The sequence below is a fragment of the Cetorhinus maximus genome, chromosome 15 (assembly GCF_964194155.1).
Source record: "Cetorhinus maximus chromosome 15, sCetMax3.hap1.1, whole genome shotgun sequence".
Lineage (NCBI taxonomy): Eukaryota > Metazoa > Chordata > Chondrichthyes > Lamniformes > Cetorhinidae > Cetorhinus > Cetorhinus maximus.
Window position 1 is genome coordinate 40,658,677 of NC_135893.1, and position 17,426 is coordinate 40,676,102.

Consider the following 17,426-nt stretch of genomic DNA (forward strand, 5'->3'; position numbering starts at 1 on the left):
ATGTGTCAGGTTTAAAAATAAAATCAAGAATAGATATTTCATCCAAATTGGTTTGTCCGGTTAATCACAGTAATGGGACATGAACACTCTCTCTCTGTATTAACATGTATGCCGTGCCGAGGTAGGAATAGCATTAGTACTTTAAATAATTCTATGTTGCTGTCAGCAAGCTTACGAGCTGCTGTTTCACGTGGGTGAATCCATACAGAGCTGCTCTCGGCTATACCCCTACCTCAGTTTGTAAGCCCCCATCGCCTAACATCTGCATAACTAACCCCATCAGTAACACACACTCCACATCGTCGTGACCCTGTTTAAAAGCAGATGATGATGGCTCTGAGGTTTGTGGGTCTGCTGCACCGTGCCCAGTCAAACCCAAGAGGTATACTCAATAGCCCTGTCAAAACCATTAGTGCCACGCTTCCGTGCTCGGTTTTATAACAAATTGCACTTCGAGATTTTATGAGAAAACAGATTATTTTTTAAAAATGAGACGGCAAGGTCTCTTTAAATCTGGGAGCCAGCGATTTGCCCTCCCCGCTTTACATTGCAGTTGCGATTGTGGTGTCGCGGGCGCTTGGTCTCTTACCTTCGTTTGGCGGAAAGTAGATGCATTGTGATCTACAGAACATATTCCACAAGAAGAGCCAGACCCAGCGTCCCATGGCTGCTGCTGCCGCCGCTAGTCTGTGTACACAAACACACAAGCTGGAGTGGCATCTGAACAGCACTCAGTACACTTTAAACTGCAGCGACCGGCACACGCGGGGGAGGGACAGGACCGCTTCAGGTGCCTGTCAAAGCCGCGGACCAATCACACCGGCGGGATACATCGCTGCACCCAATCGGAGCCTGGGAAATCAAACCTCACCGTCCAATCAGAGAAACCAGGCCGAACCCGGCTGAATTTCCAGGCAGGAAATGAAGCTTGAGGTTGGGACGGAATATTCCAGCATTTTAGCTGCAAAGGCCTCACCAGAACTGGATGGAAAGCTCCCAAATGCCCTGTCCACCCAGACATCACTCCACAGGAGGCTTGGAAACTCACGCAGAGGCTGAGAGAGAGAGAGAGAAAGCAGCCTCCTTCACCCAGTGTTCTTACATTCTCAACTTCCAATTAATGTCAATAAGCCAACCCGCCAAAAACCTGCGCCCGAGACCAGTGATGGGATGAAGTGGGAGCGATCCCAATTCTGTTAAATAAAATCTTGATGAACATTAACCTATAATTTGTCACTGGCAGAGAATGATCATCCAGTCATTCAACCCCAATTCCGTGGAGAACATTTCAGCTCTATATGAATCCCGTTTTTTTTCAGTGTATCTGAGTTTAAAGTCCTCCTCCCTGTCAGAATTATCGAGGCAGCTACTTTGAAAACCGAACTCTGTGTCTTTACTGGAACCACTTGACGGCTATCTGAGTGTCGGCTCCCGCTCTTCCCACTCAGTTTCCTCCAATTCCAGATTTTCACACTGAGTTATCTCAACCAGAATATTTTAACATCGACACTTTATTATTTAAGGACACTCGGTTTGCATCCCGGCGGGCGCTTGTCCCCAGGTGCAGTTGGACACAGATTGTTCAATATAAACTTTTCCCTTTCTATACCGCAGCCTCCATCGGTCAGTTCCCCCACCCCACCCCACCTTACATGGGGCAAGGCAGCCGGCAGGTGATTTTCTCTAAATTGCAAAGGTTCAGCAGTGAGGATTAGACCGTCATTTGTAACTCCAGCACAATGTTTCGACTCCTGTGAACGGCGACTTGGTTTGAACAGCGCATCCCTGTTGAGACCCCCGGGTAGGAGTCTGGTGAATTCCCACCTCCGGTCCTGCGTGTCATCAGGAATGGTCGCGGTATGTCCGAGCAGACACGCGATAGTTCTTTTGGGACCAGTTCTCCCGTCTCCATCCTCACGCATCAGCAATCTCTTAAACAGAAAGAGTAACGCACGCTATCAGCATCTAGGAATCTCCAGGCAGACAGACCTACCTGCCTCCCGCCAACCTTGATCGCTTTCTAATGTTCTAAGATAAACCATTCTCTGACAAATTGTCTAGAAGTGATCTATTTGCGGTTTTAAAAATGTCCAGAGTTAGTCCTGTGGCCCCTGTTCAAAGCAGAAGCTGGGCTCCAGCACCTGGCTAAGCCCCATTAATGGCATTTAAAGGGCTGTGAATCAGAGATTTAATTACAGTGATCTTTCTGAGCGGGCTACTCGGAGTTCGATGCGACGCGGTGAAATAATTTGAAGCCGAACCAACCACAAATAATTAATGAAACTCAACCCTCCCGCAATTTCTCACCAGTCGTTAACCGCACTCCCCAAAATTATAATAAGCATTAATTTATTTTCTGCTTATTTACACAACTGAAAATAAATGTTGGGTGTAGGTTTCAGGCCGATTGGACCACGGTTTTGGCTGACAATACATTAAACTCCGTCCCACCCGTCAACAATTTGCGCTAGAATTATTTTCAATATCATTTAGCGTTTGGGTTGTGTACACGCCTGATCTAGCTGTCAATTTATCAATGATAATATTAGACTGACGGGGCTGTCAATGATTTTACCCTTCGTTACATCAACTCTTCAGAATTTAACATAGGCGTCAACTTTCATTCCGAAACTAAACGCCTCCCGTCCAGAATATTTACAACGAACTTCTTTGGGCGGGTGGGAAAAAGGGGGCTAGTTAAAAAAAAGATGGTTAAAAAAAACATGATTTATTTTTAAATTCAGTCAAAAGATTTGACCGAGAACTGATGATTTTTTGCTCGCCTTCTTCTGATAAAGTAAATGGTATTCATATGGTGTAGGGAAAACAACGCAATTGAGCTCATGTCCAACTCTGTTCCCGCTGAATAATTCATGGCTTCGTTTCGTTAACAGTAACGATACTGACAGGTAGATCTTGCCAACCGAGCAGAGGTGCCATCAAAATTCAAACAATTATTTCTAACTTGCATTAAAACAAGAGAAGCTGAATTGTGGAACTTCTGGAGCGGGTACTGCAGTAGCTGGGAGATACAATAGGCACTGCACGTTTTAATAGACAGGAACCCCGTGCTTTAAGCTGACATTCCTCATCATGTTCCTAACATTCATTCTGGGCATGTGGGCATCACTGGCAAGGCCTGCATTTATCTCCCATCCCGAATATTCTCCTCATATGATCCAACTCTCTGGCTTGCTAGGCCGCTTCCAGAGGGCAGTTAGGAACCAACCATGTCGGCGTGGGACTGGAGTAACTTACAGGCCCAGACCAGCAAAGGGCATCTCAGACTTCCCTTCCATAAAGGACACGAGTTGCTCCTTAAAGCAGACAGCTCCATCCTTATTTCCAGAAATACTGATCTCAAATTCTAAAGTTAGTCGAGGATTGTTCGAATAAGGCTGCAACTATCAGTGTGGCTTTTAAAAAATAAGCTTTAATTGTAAGAAATGGTTTGCTGAAATGATTGCTTCGTAAGACGTGGGCCTGTTCCTTAGCAGGGGAGGGGGGCAATGAGTCTTGCAAATATGTACTCGGTTAACATTCACACGACCCAGGCCGCAGCCTCTTCAAAGCAGCAGTTGTTCACACAATCTTACTCCCCCACGAGCCGGAATAAACTTGCAGTTTAAACCCAAGGGTGGCAGTTAACCATTTCGAAGAAGCTGATTGATTCTTTCTGGAGTTTATTGCCCCTAATGAAGATACCGAGCGCCCCCTTTGGGATCCAGACCAAACTGCAGCAACAGAGCCACCAAATCGTTTCCAAACCCAGGAGCGAAGTGTGGGCTGGACAGTCCCTTCAATAGGCGTGAGGTGACAGTGAACAACTCTAACACGTTAAAATCATTCCACCAGCTGGGGCAGCGCTCTGCTTCATACAGGCTCGAGAAATGCTTGGCATCCACAGACCTGCAAAACATAACAAGTTCAGTATATAGATAACTTGTTATTGCATGAAAACAGCTAAATGTCAGTTTCTTTACAATATCTTTTTTTTAAATTAAGTGTGTTAGGAGGGAGGAAAGTGATTTTAATCTGGTTTCTCCTGACGCCGTTGTTTGTGCAAACTCCGAGCGAGGTGAGAAATGAGCCTCAGTCTCGCTGGGCTTCCTGTGCGCTACTTTCCAGAGTGTGGAAGGTTTAACACATCAAAGGGTTTAGGATGGGCGGGGGTATTAAATCAGCCCAGAAATATGTCAGTGGTAATTGCAAGCCAGGGATGATCGTAGCAGATGGGCCGAGTTCAGAATTAACAACACAGAGAGAAAAAATCAAAACCACTTAAATATAATGGGTTCACTGGAATAGGAGCAGGATCACCGAGTGCCTCCTCCCGTTAGTTTGGCAAATTGTTAAACAAGTGCTGGAAATTTTGGAGAAGGTTGACTGTAAACACAATGTGTCCAGCCGACTTCCTCCCCACCCCCAGCACAGCCCAATGCCCAGGTGCCACCAGGGCACAGGTGTGTGGGCACTGACTGCAGGGAGCTCCTTGCTGGGGCAGCGCTCTGTTTCATACAGGCACCAGAAATGCTTGGCATCCACAGACCTGCAAAACATAACTAAAAAGGTGAATCGGATTTATCCACAGGGACCTGCTTTGGTGGGACAGCTGTATTAAAACTATCACTGAAATTCTCCATTTTGGGTACGAACTGATCCAGAGCTGAGGCACTCTCGGTGTTGCTCTACATGGTGCGGGTCTGGCCCATTAGCCACTCGTGTGCTATGGTGGTCTTTAAGCTATCTTCCACCGTCTCTGCAGGGCCAAGATTTACAGGTCTCCAGGCAAACGGATGGGAGGGGAGGGGAGGGGAGGGGAGGGCCCAACATACCCAACATCACCCTCATCCTGGTGGCCACCCTTGTGTGTGGCTGCAATAAGCTGTGTGTGGACCCATGATATGGAAACACTCCGTGCTGAGGTTCTGTCTGTCCCCAGTGTTGTGAAGGATGGGTCTAGCCATGCTGTGGGATGCTCATTTTAGTTGGACTGTGCCAACTGACCTGTCCCTTGTGGAAAGGGTTGTGCAGAAAAGCATCTTTGTCCACAAATCCATCAGGCAGTGGTCTGCAGGTAATGTTCTCAAGGCCCTGTGGGAAAAGGAGATGGTGGATCCTGTCGGATTGTTCCCTGAGCAGACTTGTCACAGTCACTTGGCAAAATGTCTCATTGCCAGAGCTTTCAAACCAGCACCAAGGATGCTGCTGGTGAGAATTGCCCTCCCCGTAAGATCCGCCCTCCATACCTGCACTCTCACCACTTCTGTATGTTGTCCTGGCAGCTGTGGTCAAGAAGAGACCATTACCCACCTCCTTCCAGAATCCGCCTTTGCAAAGCAGGTCTGGAAAGAGACACAGTGCTTTTTATTGAGGTTCATCCTGAGCAGCTCTGTGCCTCTGTGTTCTATGGCCTGTTCCTAGCAACACACATCAAGACAAACATCCATTGAAGCTGGAGGACCATCAACTCAGTGAAAGATGCTCTTTGGTCTGCCTGAAACTTACTGATCTTCCAGTGTAAGAGCTGTTGATGATGAGTGTTGCAGACTGGCACATTTCAAGGTCCAGGACTATGTGTTGAGGGACACATTAAAGCATGCTGCAGCTGCTGCATAGGTGCAATGGGGAAAGACCACTGTCTAAGACCCTTCAGCCATTGCACACCGAGGGGTTGGAAACTGTGGAAAACCCCCACACACAGGTTGTATTTTTGAACATTGTAAGTATTGACTGTAATTGTAAATGTAATGAGTAACATACAGTATTGAAAGAAACCAATTTATTTCATATTATGTCAACTCCAAATGGTCATGTAATGTACTTTCATATATTTTACGAATAAAGTGTATTTTGGGGAAAAAATCATTAAAATATAAATGTTGAAAAATCATGATGATCTATTAATAGATTGCACATTGAGACAGCCAGCCTGGTTCCAGTATCTCACTGTGTAGTGATGTTCTGGAGCAGCCTGAGCACAGGGTTTCCAGGAATATGTCCTTGCAGGAAAGTCTTAATACAATGATAGCTGGCATTTAAGCTTAAAATAAAACTGAACAGAGATAAATTATGAGAATCCTGTTTCACTGTTTTTATTCCTATATCTGATACCGGTTCCCCATCTTTGGACAATTCACCTTGTTGTCATTATGTGTATTCTGATAATTGGGACTGAATGGCTGTCAACCTCATGGAGGAAATGAAGGAATTGCATACCCGCTGTAACAAGGAATCTGATCGCGGCGATGAGGGAGGCAGTATTAAGTTGCCAAACATCACATATGGGCACAGCAGCTCCATGAATAGGCTCTGTCTGATATCAAGCGTATGTGTCTTATCGTGTAGGACTCAGAAACATAAAATTCTGTGTCATATCTGATGAGTGGGCGGCTGCCAGCTTTTACACTGTTGATTTGTGTTTGTGGAATCCAGTTATCGCCCACTACTATGTAGAAGGCATAACATTCAGAACAAAACCAATTATCGCAACTTCCTAAAAAGGGCAATGTTAAGCACTGAACAGAAAATACAAGAAACTACACAATAACCCAACATTGTAGGACAGAAAAACATCAAAGAACAGATCAATTTCATCTAAGTATGCTAACACAATAGATTAAAATTATAAAAACAAAGAAATTATATCATTTAACACAGACACTTCAAGGAGCTCACTCCTCAAATTTCACACAAGGGAGTGTCTGACAGATCATAGATAAGGATAAACGTCAATATACACAAGTTGCTATCAAGCTTTATTTTCTGAGAGAGAATGGCCCAATTAGAATATTTTCTAAAATAAGATATTCACCAATATATGATGTAGTTTATGGCCACACTGTTGAAATTATCAAAGCATTTTTAAATTTACCTTCAATATTTACACCAGATAATTCCATAAGCTCCAGTTAAATTATAGTGCTAATTAAGTTCTCTATTTTCTAAGTTTTGACAATTTAAAATAAAATCTCCACTTGACAATCAATGACATTACTGTCACTGAATCCCACACTATCAACATCCTCGGGGTTACCATTGACCAGAAACTGAGCTGGACTAGCTAAATAAGTACACTGTGGCTACAAGAGTAGATCAGGCTGGGAAACCTGAGGTGAGTAATTCACCTCCTGACTCACCAAAGCCTGTCCACCATCAACAAGGCATAAGTCAGGAGTGTGATGGAATGCTCTCCCCTTGCCTGGATGAGTGCAGCTCCAACAACACTCCAGAAACTCGACACTATCCAGAACAAAGCAGACCGCTTGATTGGTACCTCATACCTCATCCACCACATAAACATTCACTCCCTCCACCACCGATGCACAGTAGCAACAGTGTGTACTATATGCAAGATGCTCTGCAGCAACTCACCAAGGCTCCTTCGACAGCACTTTCCAAACCCGCGACCTGTTACAAACACTACTCCTCCAGCTTGCCACATCACCCTTTATCCTTTGACATAAGTAACAATTATCCACACTCAGCATCCAACAAACCTCAGTCTCATGACAGCAATAAATTTGGGTCTTCTTTATAATTGTTAAAAATAGCCAACTTCCTGAACTGAATGTGGCTCACCCTGGGAATGGGATGTGGTTACTCCTTACAGTTGCACTACGTTTCATCGATGTCTCAGAAGTAAAATGTGCGTTTGGATGGTTGGGACTTCCTTTTGTTGCACCACGGCCTGAATTTTGAGGTGGCGGACCAGGCGGCGTGGCGGTCCCAATCCTTTGCAAAATGGGGTACGATGAGGTCAGGAAGGCATCCCGATGTCATCATGCCACCTCACGGTATTTCAGTTGGAGGGCATGCGTGGAAGCCGGAAACGCGACTGCCGACAATTAAAGGGCAAATTAAAGCCATTTAAACAACAATTGTCTGCGATCTTGAATGGCCCATACACTTTTCTGCTTGGCGTACAGGCCATTTGGCCAGGCAGCCTTCACATTTTCATGACTTCCATATCTCGGGCGTGATAAAGGGTGCACAGACTCTTGGCAAGGTGAGCAGGTAGGGGTTTTGATGTGAGTTGGTGGGAGTTGGTTTTTTCTGGTGTTCTGGAGAGCTCTTTGATTCCTCAGCATTTTCAGAGGCTCCCTGCCAAGTGCACAATCCTGTGCAATCATCTGTAAAAAAATGGGGATTGTCTACTGTGCTGGAGGGACCTCCTCAGGAGAGGAGGAGAGGGCGAGAAGGGAAAGGAGGCCGGTTGCCCGCACGCAGTGTCCCAGAGTGGGACTCATGGATTGGAGGGATGCAGGGCCAGCAGGAAGTGCAAGGCAGAAGGGTCTGGAGAAGGCACCATTATCCAGCAGATAGCTACAGGCAGCGCTCCTGCTACCTGGACATGCCTGAGGTTCAGTGCCGAAGAAGGCTCCACCTCCATATGTGAGATGATTGGTCCAGAGACTGCCTCCAACTGTGTAGAGCCAGTGGCTCTTAAGATTACAGTGGCCCTGAACCTTTACACCTCAGATTCTTTCCAGGGGCCAGTGGGAGGTCTATGTGGGGTCACCAAATCGGCTGCCCACAACTGCATCAAACTGGTCACTGACACTCTGTTCTAAAGGGTCAGCACCTTCATTCACTTCCAGACCAACAAGACCAGCCAGGATGAGTGAGCCAGAGGCTCACCGATTTGTTTCGCATTATGTGAGCTCCAAACAGTCATGTAATCTAGTTTCATATATTTTACAAATAAAGTATATTTTGGGGGGGGAAAAAAATCACTAAAATATAAATGTTGAAAAATCATACCAATCTATTAATAGATTGCGCATTGACTCAGCCAGCCTAGCTCCAGTATCTCACTGTGTAGTGATGTTCTGGAGTAGCCTGAGCACAGGGTTTCCAAGAATATGTCCTTGCAGGAAAGTCTTAATACAATGATAGCTGGCATTTAAGCTTAAAATACAACTGAACAGAGATAAATTATGAGAAAAAAACAAAAAACTACTGCGGATGCTGGAAATCCAAAACAAAAACAGAATTACCTGGAAAAACTCAGCAGGTCTGGCAGCATCGGTGGAGAAGAAAAGAGTTGATGTTTCGAGTCCAACATGACCCTTCAACAGAACTGTTCTGCTGAGTTTTTCCAGGTAATTCTGTTTTTGTTATAAATTATGAGAATCCTGTTTCATTGTTTTTATTCTTATATCTGATACCGGTTCCCCATCTTTGGATAATTTACCTTGCTGTCATTATGTGTACTCTGATAATTGGGACTGAATGGCTGTCAACCTCATGGAGGACGTGAAGGAGTTGCATACCCGCTGTAACAAGGAATCTGATCGCGGTGATGAGGGAGGCAGTATTAAGTTGCCAAACATCACATATGGGCACAGCAGCTCCATGAATAGGCTCTGTCTGATATCAAGCGTATGTGTCTTATCGTGTAGGACTCAGAAACATAAAATTGTGGTAGCCATATCTGATGAGTGGGCTGGTGCAGGATTTCTCCACATCCAGGGAGACATTAACTGCATGGATGTGCCCATAAAGCTTCCAGTGGTGAAGCCAGGTGCCTTCATCAATAGAAAGGGCTTCCACTCTCTTAATGCGCTGATTGTGTGTGTTTGACCACAACAGTCAGATTTTGCAGGTTTGTGCCAGGTATCCGGGAAGCTGCCATGATGCCTACCTCCTCCGTCACTCTCAGGTGCCAAGTCTTTTCACTGTTCCAGCTCACTTGGATGCTTGGCTCCTGGGGGACAAAGGGCATCCACTGAAAAGGTGGCTCATGACCCCACAGAGACACCTGAGGACAGAAGCCAAGGAGAGTATAATCACAGTCATATCTCCACAAGGGCAGTATTCAAGAGGACCATAGACCTACTCAAGATGAGGTTCTGCTGTCTGGGCCGCTCAGGGGGATCACTGCAATATCCTCCAGAGCATGTTTCCCTTATTGTTGTGCAGTGCGCAGCAGACAACAACCTGGCTCTGTCAAGGAGAGACTCATTGGAGGACGAAGACGGTGATCCTGCTGCACAGGCTGCAGAGGACAAGTCAAGTGCTGGGTCTGAGGATCCCCAGGGTGAGGAGCAGCATCCTGATGTGAGGATTCTTATGAGAGGCAGGGAGACCAGGGAGCCCTTGATTCAGAGGGTTTTCAGCTAAACATCCAAAGCAAGGAGTCAAGGTGATGGCAAGGAGTTCACTACCTTACTGATCTTTCCTGATTAGGCAATCGTCTCATCCTTTAGTCAAGGCCGCAGTGTCATCTGATGCGTTGGTAACTGGCAGAGGGGTGGAGGAGCTGCTGCCATCATTCACATTGCCCTGAGAGGAGGTTCCAGATGCGCGCTGTAGGTAGTCAGCCAACATGACATTGTTTGAACCTGTTCACCAGAGATGGATGGGCACTCAGCATAGTCACTAGGTTCCCCATCCACCTCTCACACTGGTAGTGATGCTGAGGTCACTGCCAGTGTGTGGGCTTGCAGGTCCATGCACAACTCCAGAAACCCTTGATTGGGTTCCTGGAGCTGCCTCTCCATGAGAGTCGCCACTCTCTCTATGGAGGAAGCTGTGTGTTCTGAGCTCCGGGTCAACGCAGTGTTCATGCTCCACATGGATTACTTTGAGACAGAGACCATGGCACACAGACCCTCAGGGATCTCCACCAGATCTTCCTGCACATCCCACTGGACATCCAACATTTTCCACCTAATAGACGACTCCAAAGGCTCATCATCTGCCTCAGCTTAGCATGGTCCTGGTCTCCAGCAATCCTCCGGTTGTCAGCACCCTGGGAGCTCTCTGCCTCTGCCAGCTCCTCGGGTGAGTGTGATGTGCCTTCATCACTGTGCGCTACAATATAACTTGAGACGCTTAAGCCCACCGACATGCATGTATCTGTACTGGTGCTTGGTGCAGAGGGAGGATGTGACGCAGGTGCATGTGGCATCTGCTCCTCTGGGATCAAAGGAGGGTCTTCTGCGTCTCTTTGGTGACATGAGGATGGGGAATCTGAGGGAGGGAGAGAGAATGTCAGTAGAAAACATCATTACAAAGTCACAGTGCATGCATTCTAGTTGCTTCTCATAATGAACATATGCCACAGAAAGGTGTTCTGAATGGATGAACAATGGGCGCAATTGATCCACACATCTCAGTCTAACAGCCACTGCTCTGCGTTTCTTGCACCCTCCCCAGTTTCTCCGCTATCTTTTGGACGCTTACCCTCCTCTGAGACTCCTGACTCTCCATGACCAGTGGACCTGGCTCCACACTCGCATGCCATCTCTAGAGCTTCCTTATCCACTGTAGTTAAAATAAGGAGGTTTGGCACTCCACCGCCCATTCGTCCTCACTCCTCTTCTCCTGTAAATATAAAAACGCTTTCATTAGCCCCCCCCCTCTAAATGTCAGAACATACCAGCCTCCTCACCAGAGACACAAGTTCAGGTGCCCATCACATTGCCCCACCTCACCCTTACATACATGCTAGGCGTCCAGTCTAATTATTTAGTCTTTTAAGCCATTTTAGGCTCTGCATTTCACACCCGTGAGCACCAACAAGTCCTGCTACCCACAAAGACGTCTATGCACTGTTCCAAATGGAATCAGTACTCATCCTGTAGAGCGCAAAAGGTTATTGAAACTTTTTCTGCACTGGATCCATGTCTGGCGAACAATATCATGCCCGGTCACCTAGGGTGCCACCTCCATCCAGGCCTTCTTGGCTAGGTGAGGTGACCTGCTCTTACCATTTCACACCAGCAAAATCTTGTGGTGGGCATTCACTGCTTCCAGACGAACCATAGAAACATAGAAAATAGGAGCAGGAGTAAGTCATTCAGCCTTTCGAGCCTGCTTCAACATTCAATATGACCATGGCTGATCCTCTATCTCAATGACACACTCCTGCTCTCTTCCCATACCCCTTGATCCCATACCCACAGGCAATCATCTGGAAACAAGGGGGTGGGGGCAGACTGGCTACGGGCATTTCCAGCCCACCTGGCATGGGCTACATGTCCAGATGCCATTATACAGACAATAACAACAGAATGCTTTCCTGATACAGTGAAACCCACAGAATGTCAATGCAGCTCTCTGAGGCTCCACAATACCTATTGTCAGCCTTCAGGGGAATCCCTAGCAATTTTTAAACACCCGCCCACACTCTCATTGGTCCCAGTGCCCACCCTCTTCCCATCCCTGCCAGCAATGCTGAGTGTGTCTCCATGTGTGTTTCATGCTGGTTGGCAGTTAATTGGCCAGGCAGTGTGAAATTGAGGTCGGGAGCTGATCACGGGCAGAAGCAGATTTCACATCGACTTCCAGGCCACTTGATCCCGCGTATATTTCCGCGAGGGTTTCCAATTTCCATGCTTGAAGAACTCGCCTTGGAATTATCTCCAAATGCCACTCCCACTTGGACAGCTTCAACAAGGATCCACCTCCAGAGTTTCAACGTTGCCTTCTGAGATTCCTTTCCCCTGGATCTCTGCATACTTTCACCTTTCAAGCGCACCTTCAGATCTTTGGCTGTGCCAAACAGAACACCACTACTCTAAAAGGGTACCTATGACCTTGCAGCCTGCAACACGGAGCTGCCACCCTTCAGCTGCCCTCTCAGATCTTTAGGGCTTCTCTCAAGCCCAGTGTGCTTCAAGTCCACTCCTCACAGCTTTCTCTTTAACTTTTCCTCTGCTCCATTCTCTCAGCTTTACTTAACAGGATCTGTTCCTGATCTCTGCCCTTGTCCCTTACCTGGGACTGTCCTCTTGGACCTCTTTCAGTCCCATTCCCTTGTTTAGGTCCCTCTTCTTGGTTTGGGATCTTCTCCCTCTCCCCTTCGCCATGTCCTGCTCCCTGGGATACCTTCTCTGCAATGGCGCTCCTCTTCAGCTCACCTGGCCTGCGGTTTCATGCTGTTCATCTTTCTTTTTTTTCCTTCTGTGCCTGTGTACCAGGCCGGTTCCCGTTCTCAGCCGGCACATGCGCAGGAGGCCTGAGGCCTGCTGGGAACTGTAGTCCCAGGCCTCCAAACTCCTGATCCCTGACAGTTGATTTAAGTAAGTATCAGAGTTTGTCACACAGACAAAACAGGATATTCAGCTCAATCAGTCCATGTTAGTATAATAAAAGCAAAATACTGCAGATGCTGGGAATCTGAAACATAAACAGAAAATGCTGGAAAAACTCAGCAGGTCTGACAGCATCTGTGGAGAGAGAAAAACAAAGTTAACGTTTCGAGTCCTTATGACGTCTCTGAAGAAGGGTCATACAGACTCAAAACATTCACTTTGTTTTTCTCTCTCCACAGATGCTGTCAGACCTGCTGAGTTTTTCCAGCATTTTCTGTTTATGTTTCGGTCCATGTTAGTGCTTGCTCTCCTCATAAGCAGTAATCCTAAACCCATGTGCTGTCCTTTTCCTACATCCTTTTATTCACCCTTCCTTCAAGCAACTGTCTAGCCTATTTTTGATGTTGATATGGTCTCTGTCCAATCAACTAGTGCATTCCATAGCCTTGCATACAAAGGATCTCCTGTTTCCTGTCCTTAATGTAAACCCCTACCCACCCCCCAACCACCCTCTCCCATCCCCCCTCCCCCATTTCCATTCTGCTGATTTCAGATTATTGCCCAGGTTTCAAATTAATCCCCAAGTTTCAAAGTAATCTGTATTCACATCAGATTTAAAAAAAACATTGGGCTGGTACATGGTTAATATTAATGGAGATTGCTTTCCCCAAGGTCTAAATATTAAGCAATTTGTTAATGCCTCTCGATAATCAAGAAAGATATCACACCCATTATGTTGGGAAGTCTCTGATCCTGGACACTCCATACTGGGTGTTTGGCAGGCCTTGTTGGCTTTAAACCGAGCAGGATAAAATTACAGAGGCAGAGATGAGAGTAATCAGATCCAGCCAAGGCTATGAAGATTGTTGGATTTTCTCAAGCAAAAAGCTGCAAGAAGAAACAGTTCCCAAGCTGTGAGGCTGAATGCAGCAGTCTAGTCAGGAATTAATGCCTACTGATGCGGGGAAGTCTAACAAGTTCATTATCCTATATTATTATACTCAGAAATGGCATACTGATTGAGTGACGTCAATCAGATCGCAATTGTTACTCTGTCTGCTCACTTATTATGAAACAAAGCAGTTTTTTGATTCCAATCCGGCCTCATCTCACAAGAAGATCTAACTTGTAATACTCAGTAAAGAGATTATGATTGTCTTGTGTCAACTAGTTGCAATTGATTTGCAAGGATCCTTGGTAGCTAAATGATGGTTCAGGTTGTTATGGTCATCAATTCCTTGACCATAGGGAGGTGACAGAAGAAGTCAAAGATATAGATTGGGAAAGGAGGAGATGATTACCGTAGCAGGAACATGGAGCTAGAGGTGATCGCAGAGGGAGAATGGCACACGTCCATACCAAGTTTTGTAAATGAACAGTGAGGATTTTGAAATCATTGAAATTGGGGGGGAGGGGGTAAGAGTCGATGGAGGTTATTAAGGACTGGAGTGATGGGTGAGTGGGACTTTATTTTAAGAAAAGGTGCAGACAGCAGGATGTTGGACAGACAACTTATGCAGAGTTCAGAGGTCAATATTACAGAGGTGGGAATAGGTTATCTGGGTGATGTGTGGACTTTGGAAATCAACTTAGGTCAACATATTGCCTTGGTGTGATTGGCTTTGTCAAATTGTTTTACCACATTATCTGGATGCTGATGGGTTTACTGTATCCCAACTAATTTTCTAATGCTAGTCTGCACTAATTCAATTCATTCTATACCATATTTTTGACCTGTTTGGAATTTGTCACTGTTAAATTCCATCTGCCAGTTGCATAACCAATTAAAGATTTTTTTAAAAATTTTCCTGATGTCCCCTATCGCTATTGTTTTTATAATACCAGCAAATCTGATGATTTTGCTTTAATTATCCAGGTTGTTTATGTCAATTGTCAACACTAGGAGTGTAAACACAGACCCATGTGGGCCAGCACTCAACACTTCCCTCCAGAATGATGGTGCACTTCTCAAAATTACTTGTTATTTATTATTTTTAACCAATTTCCTCCTTAAGACATGAAGTTGTTTTGCTTTTGCTTTTAATTAGATGTCTTTAACGTTGAGCTTTCTCAGAAGTTTTCTGAAAGTCTACATAGATTATAATCACTTGATTTACTTTATCTACGGCACTCTGAAAAGGTTAACCAGGATCCTCTTTTTAAAGCCACACCAATGTACTTCATGTCACTCTGAAGTCTATGTTCTGTAAATCACCCAGATAGCTGATTCCAAGCTCTGTAATATTGACCTCTGAACTGTAAAGGCCAAATCGTCTGAGGAGTGGCAATCACCATCGATTGCCACCCTGCTCCAATTTACTTACCTTGCACTGGAGCTCTGCATTTCGCGCCCTGACATCTGAACCACATCTGCTGAGACAGGTGGAGTGTACCTGCTCCAGGTGAGTGAATGAGGGGGTAGGTTGGCAGGTGGGTGTGTGAGGGAGTACGGTGGCAGGTGGATGGGTGAGGGGGTATGGTAGCAAGTAGGTGAGGGGGTAGGGTGGCAGGTGGATGGGTGATGGAGTAGAATGGCAGGTGGGTGGGGAGGTAGGGTGATAGGGAGGTAAGGGGGTTGAGTGGCTGGTGGGTGAGGGGATTGGGTGGCAGGTGGGTGAGGGGGTTGGGTGGCAGGTGGGTGAGGGAGTTGGGTGGCAGGTAGATAAAGGGGTAGGGTGGCAGGTGGATGGGTGAGGGGGTAGGTTGAGTTGGGGAGTTCACCAGGGTGGTCAGGGGGGTAGTTGAGAGGTGGGAGGTTGGAGGGTAGTCAGAAGGGGTGGGTGGTAGTTGGGGGTTTTTGGGGGGGTGGGGTGCAGTTGAGTGGTCAGGGGTCTAGTGGGGAGGCGAGGCAGGGGGAGTTAGTTGGGTTGACGGTGGGGTAGTCTGGGAGTCCAGTGGTGAGTCTAGGAGTTAGAACTGGTTTTAATCCTTCTCACGTTTCCTGGGTAGCTATTCTGGTAAGTTGGTACCATCTGAAGTTTCCAAACTTAAATCGGAGTTTCAGGCTCAGGGTAATTGCTCAATAGACGTTGGAACTTCCCAGGCAATTCCTGCAGGGAACTTGCATTGGTTCTTCCTAGGGATCCCCCAATACATCTTCTGGGGTATCTCCGGGGTATGATCATCTGGAGACCATAAGATCTTGGTACCAATTAAGGCGGGCACTTCCACAAAAGCCCCAGAGAGTGACTGGCTTCCCCAGGGAGGGGGTTTGGGGAATGGGCGTGGCGAAGGTTGTGGTGGGTGTGGCAAGTCCACGATCCGGAAACAGTCCCGACTCCTCTTCCTCGCTCCCAGGGATGAAAATTCAGCCTTGATAAAGAACTTTGAAAGAAAGCAGGGGTCTGATTTGTTACCTTTGTGGCTGAATCAATTAATTTTATCTCAAAAGTAAAATTCTTTTAGAATGGTGGAAAGTGATTTAAAAAATTATAATGCCAACTGCTGTGTAGACATTTTTGAGTCAATTTGCAGTGCTTCCTGACCTCTGATAACATGAGAAACATTGACATGTCTCAGCAGGACAGGTGTCAGGTAAAAGTGTCACTATGGATTGGTAAGTATTGTGTTGACTGCACTGATCAGATAGACCGTGTGACATTTACTGTATACTGAATGATGGCATTAAAGGGGAAAGACACTGCAAACAACTTGAACTTTGGTCATCTCCACCTTGCATTATATTTGGGGGGATGATTTCTGTTTTGTGGGCAGAGTGATCTGGCTGATGTATCCTGCCAGACCCCAAACCACTTGCGTGGTTGAGCCTCATTTGAATATCAGCAAGCTTTCAGCAGATGAATGAGTGCTGACAGGCAGCTCACCGATCGGACAGAGGGGAGGCCTGGGAGGCGGAAGGGCAGCGGCGGGTGGTGGGGGATGACTACACCTCCCTGGAACTGAGAAAGAAGTGGTCCTTAAAGGAATAAATTATTAAATGATAGTTTCATTATCATCCCATGCACTCTACTCACAAAACAGTGCAATAGTAAGAGGACAATCGCCAGCAGAGTTTGGGGAAAATGGCAACCTGATTTCAACTCAGTGGCATCTGCCAGGCTATAGAAATGGCAAATGGAAACAGTGCGAGTGACAACTGAAGGAAAGCTCAACCATATGTCAGACTTTGCTCATGCTCTAATGAATGTGGCACAGATCATAACTTATTCTTTCATGGGATGTGGGCATTACAGGCTCGGCCTGTATTTGTTGCCCATCCCTAACTGCCCTTGAGAAGGTGGTGATGAGCTGCCTTCTTGAACCACTGCAGCGCATGTGGTGTATGCACACCCACGGTGCTGTTAGGGAGGGAGTTCCAGGATTTTGACCCAGCGACAGTGAAGGAACGACGATATATTTCCAAGTCAGGATGGTGAGTGACTT

The 17,426-nt window shown here is 46.3% G+C and overlaps 1 protein-coding gene across 2 annotated transcripts in view; it reads right to left on the reverse strand.

Annotated features, from left to right (window-relative positions):
* The window catches only part of epha8 (eph receptor A8), a 568,862-nt gene extending 568,167 nt beyond the window's left edge, over positions 1–695 (reverse strand). For both annotated transcript variants that reach the window (XM_078558294.1, XM_078558293.1), the window contains exon 1: positions 590–695. In XM_078558294.1, the coding sequence (XP_078414420.1) occupies positions 590–665 (76 nt within the window). In that variant the 5' untranslated portion in view covers positions 666–695. The remainder of the gene's footprint in view (positions 1–589) is intronic.
* Positions 696–17,426: the final 16,731 nt, after the last annotated feature.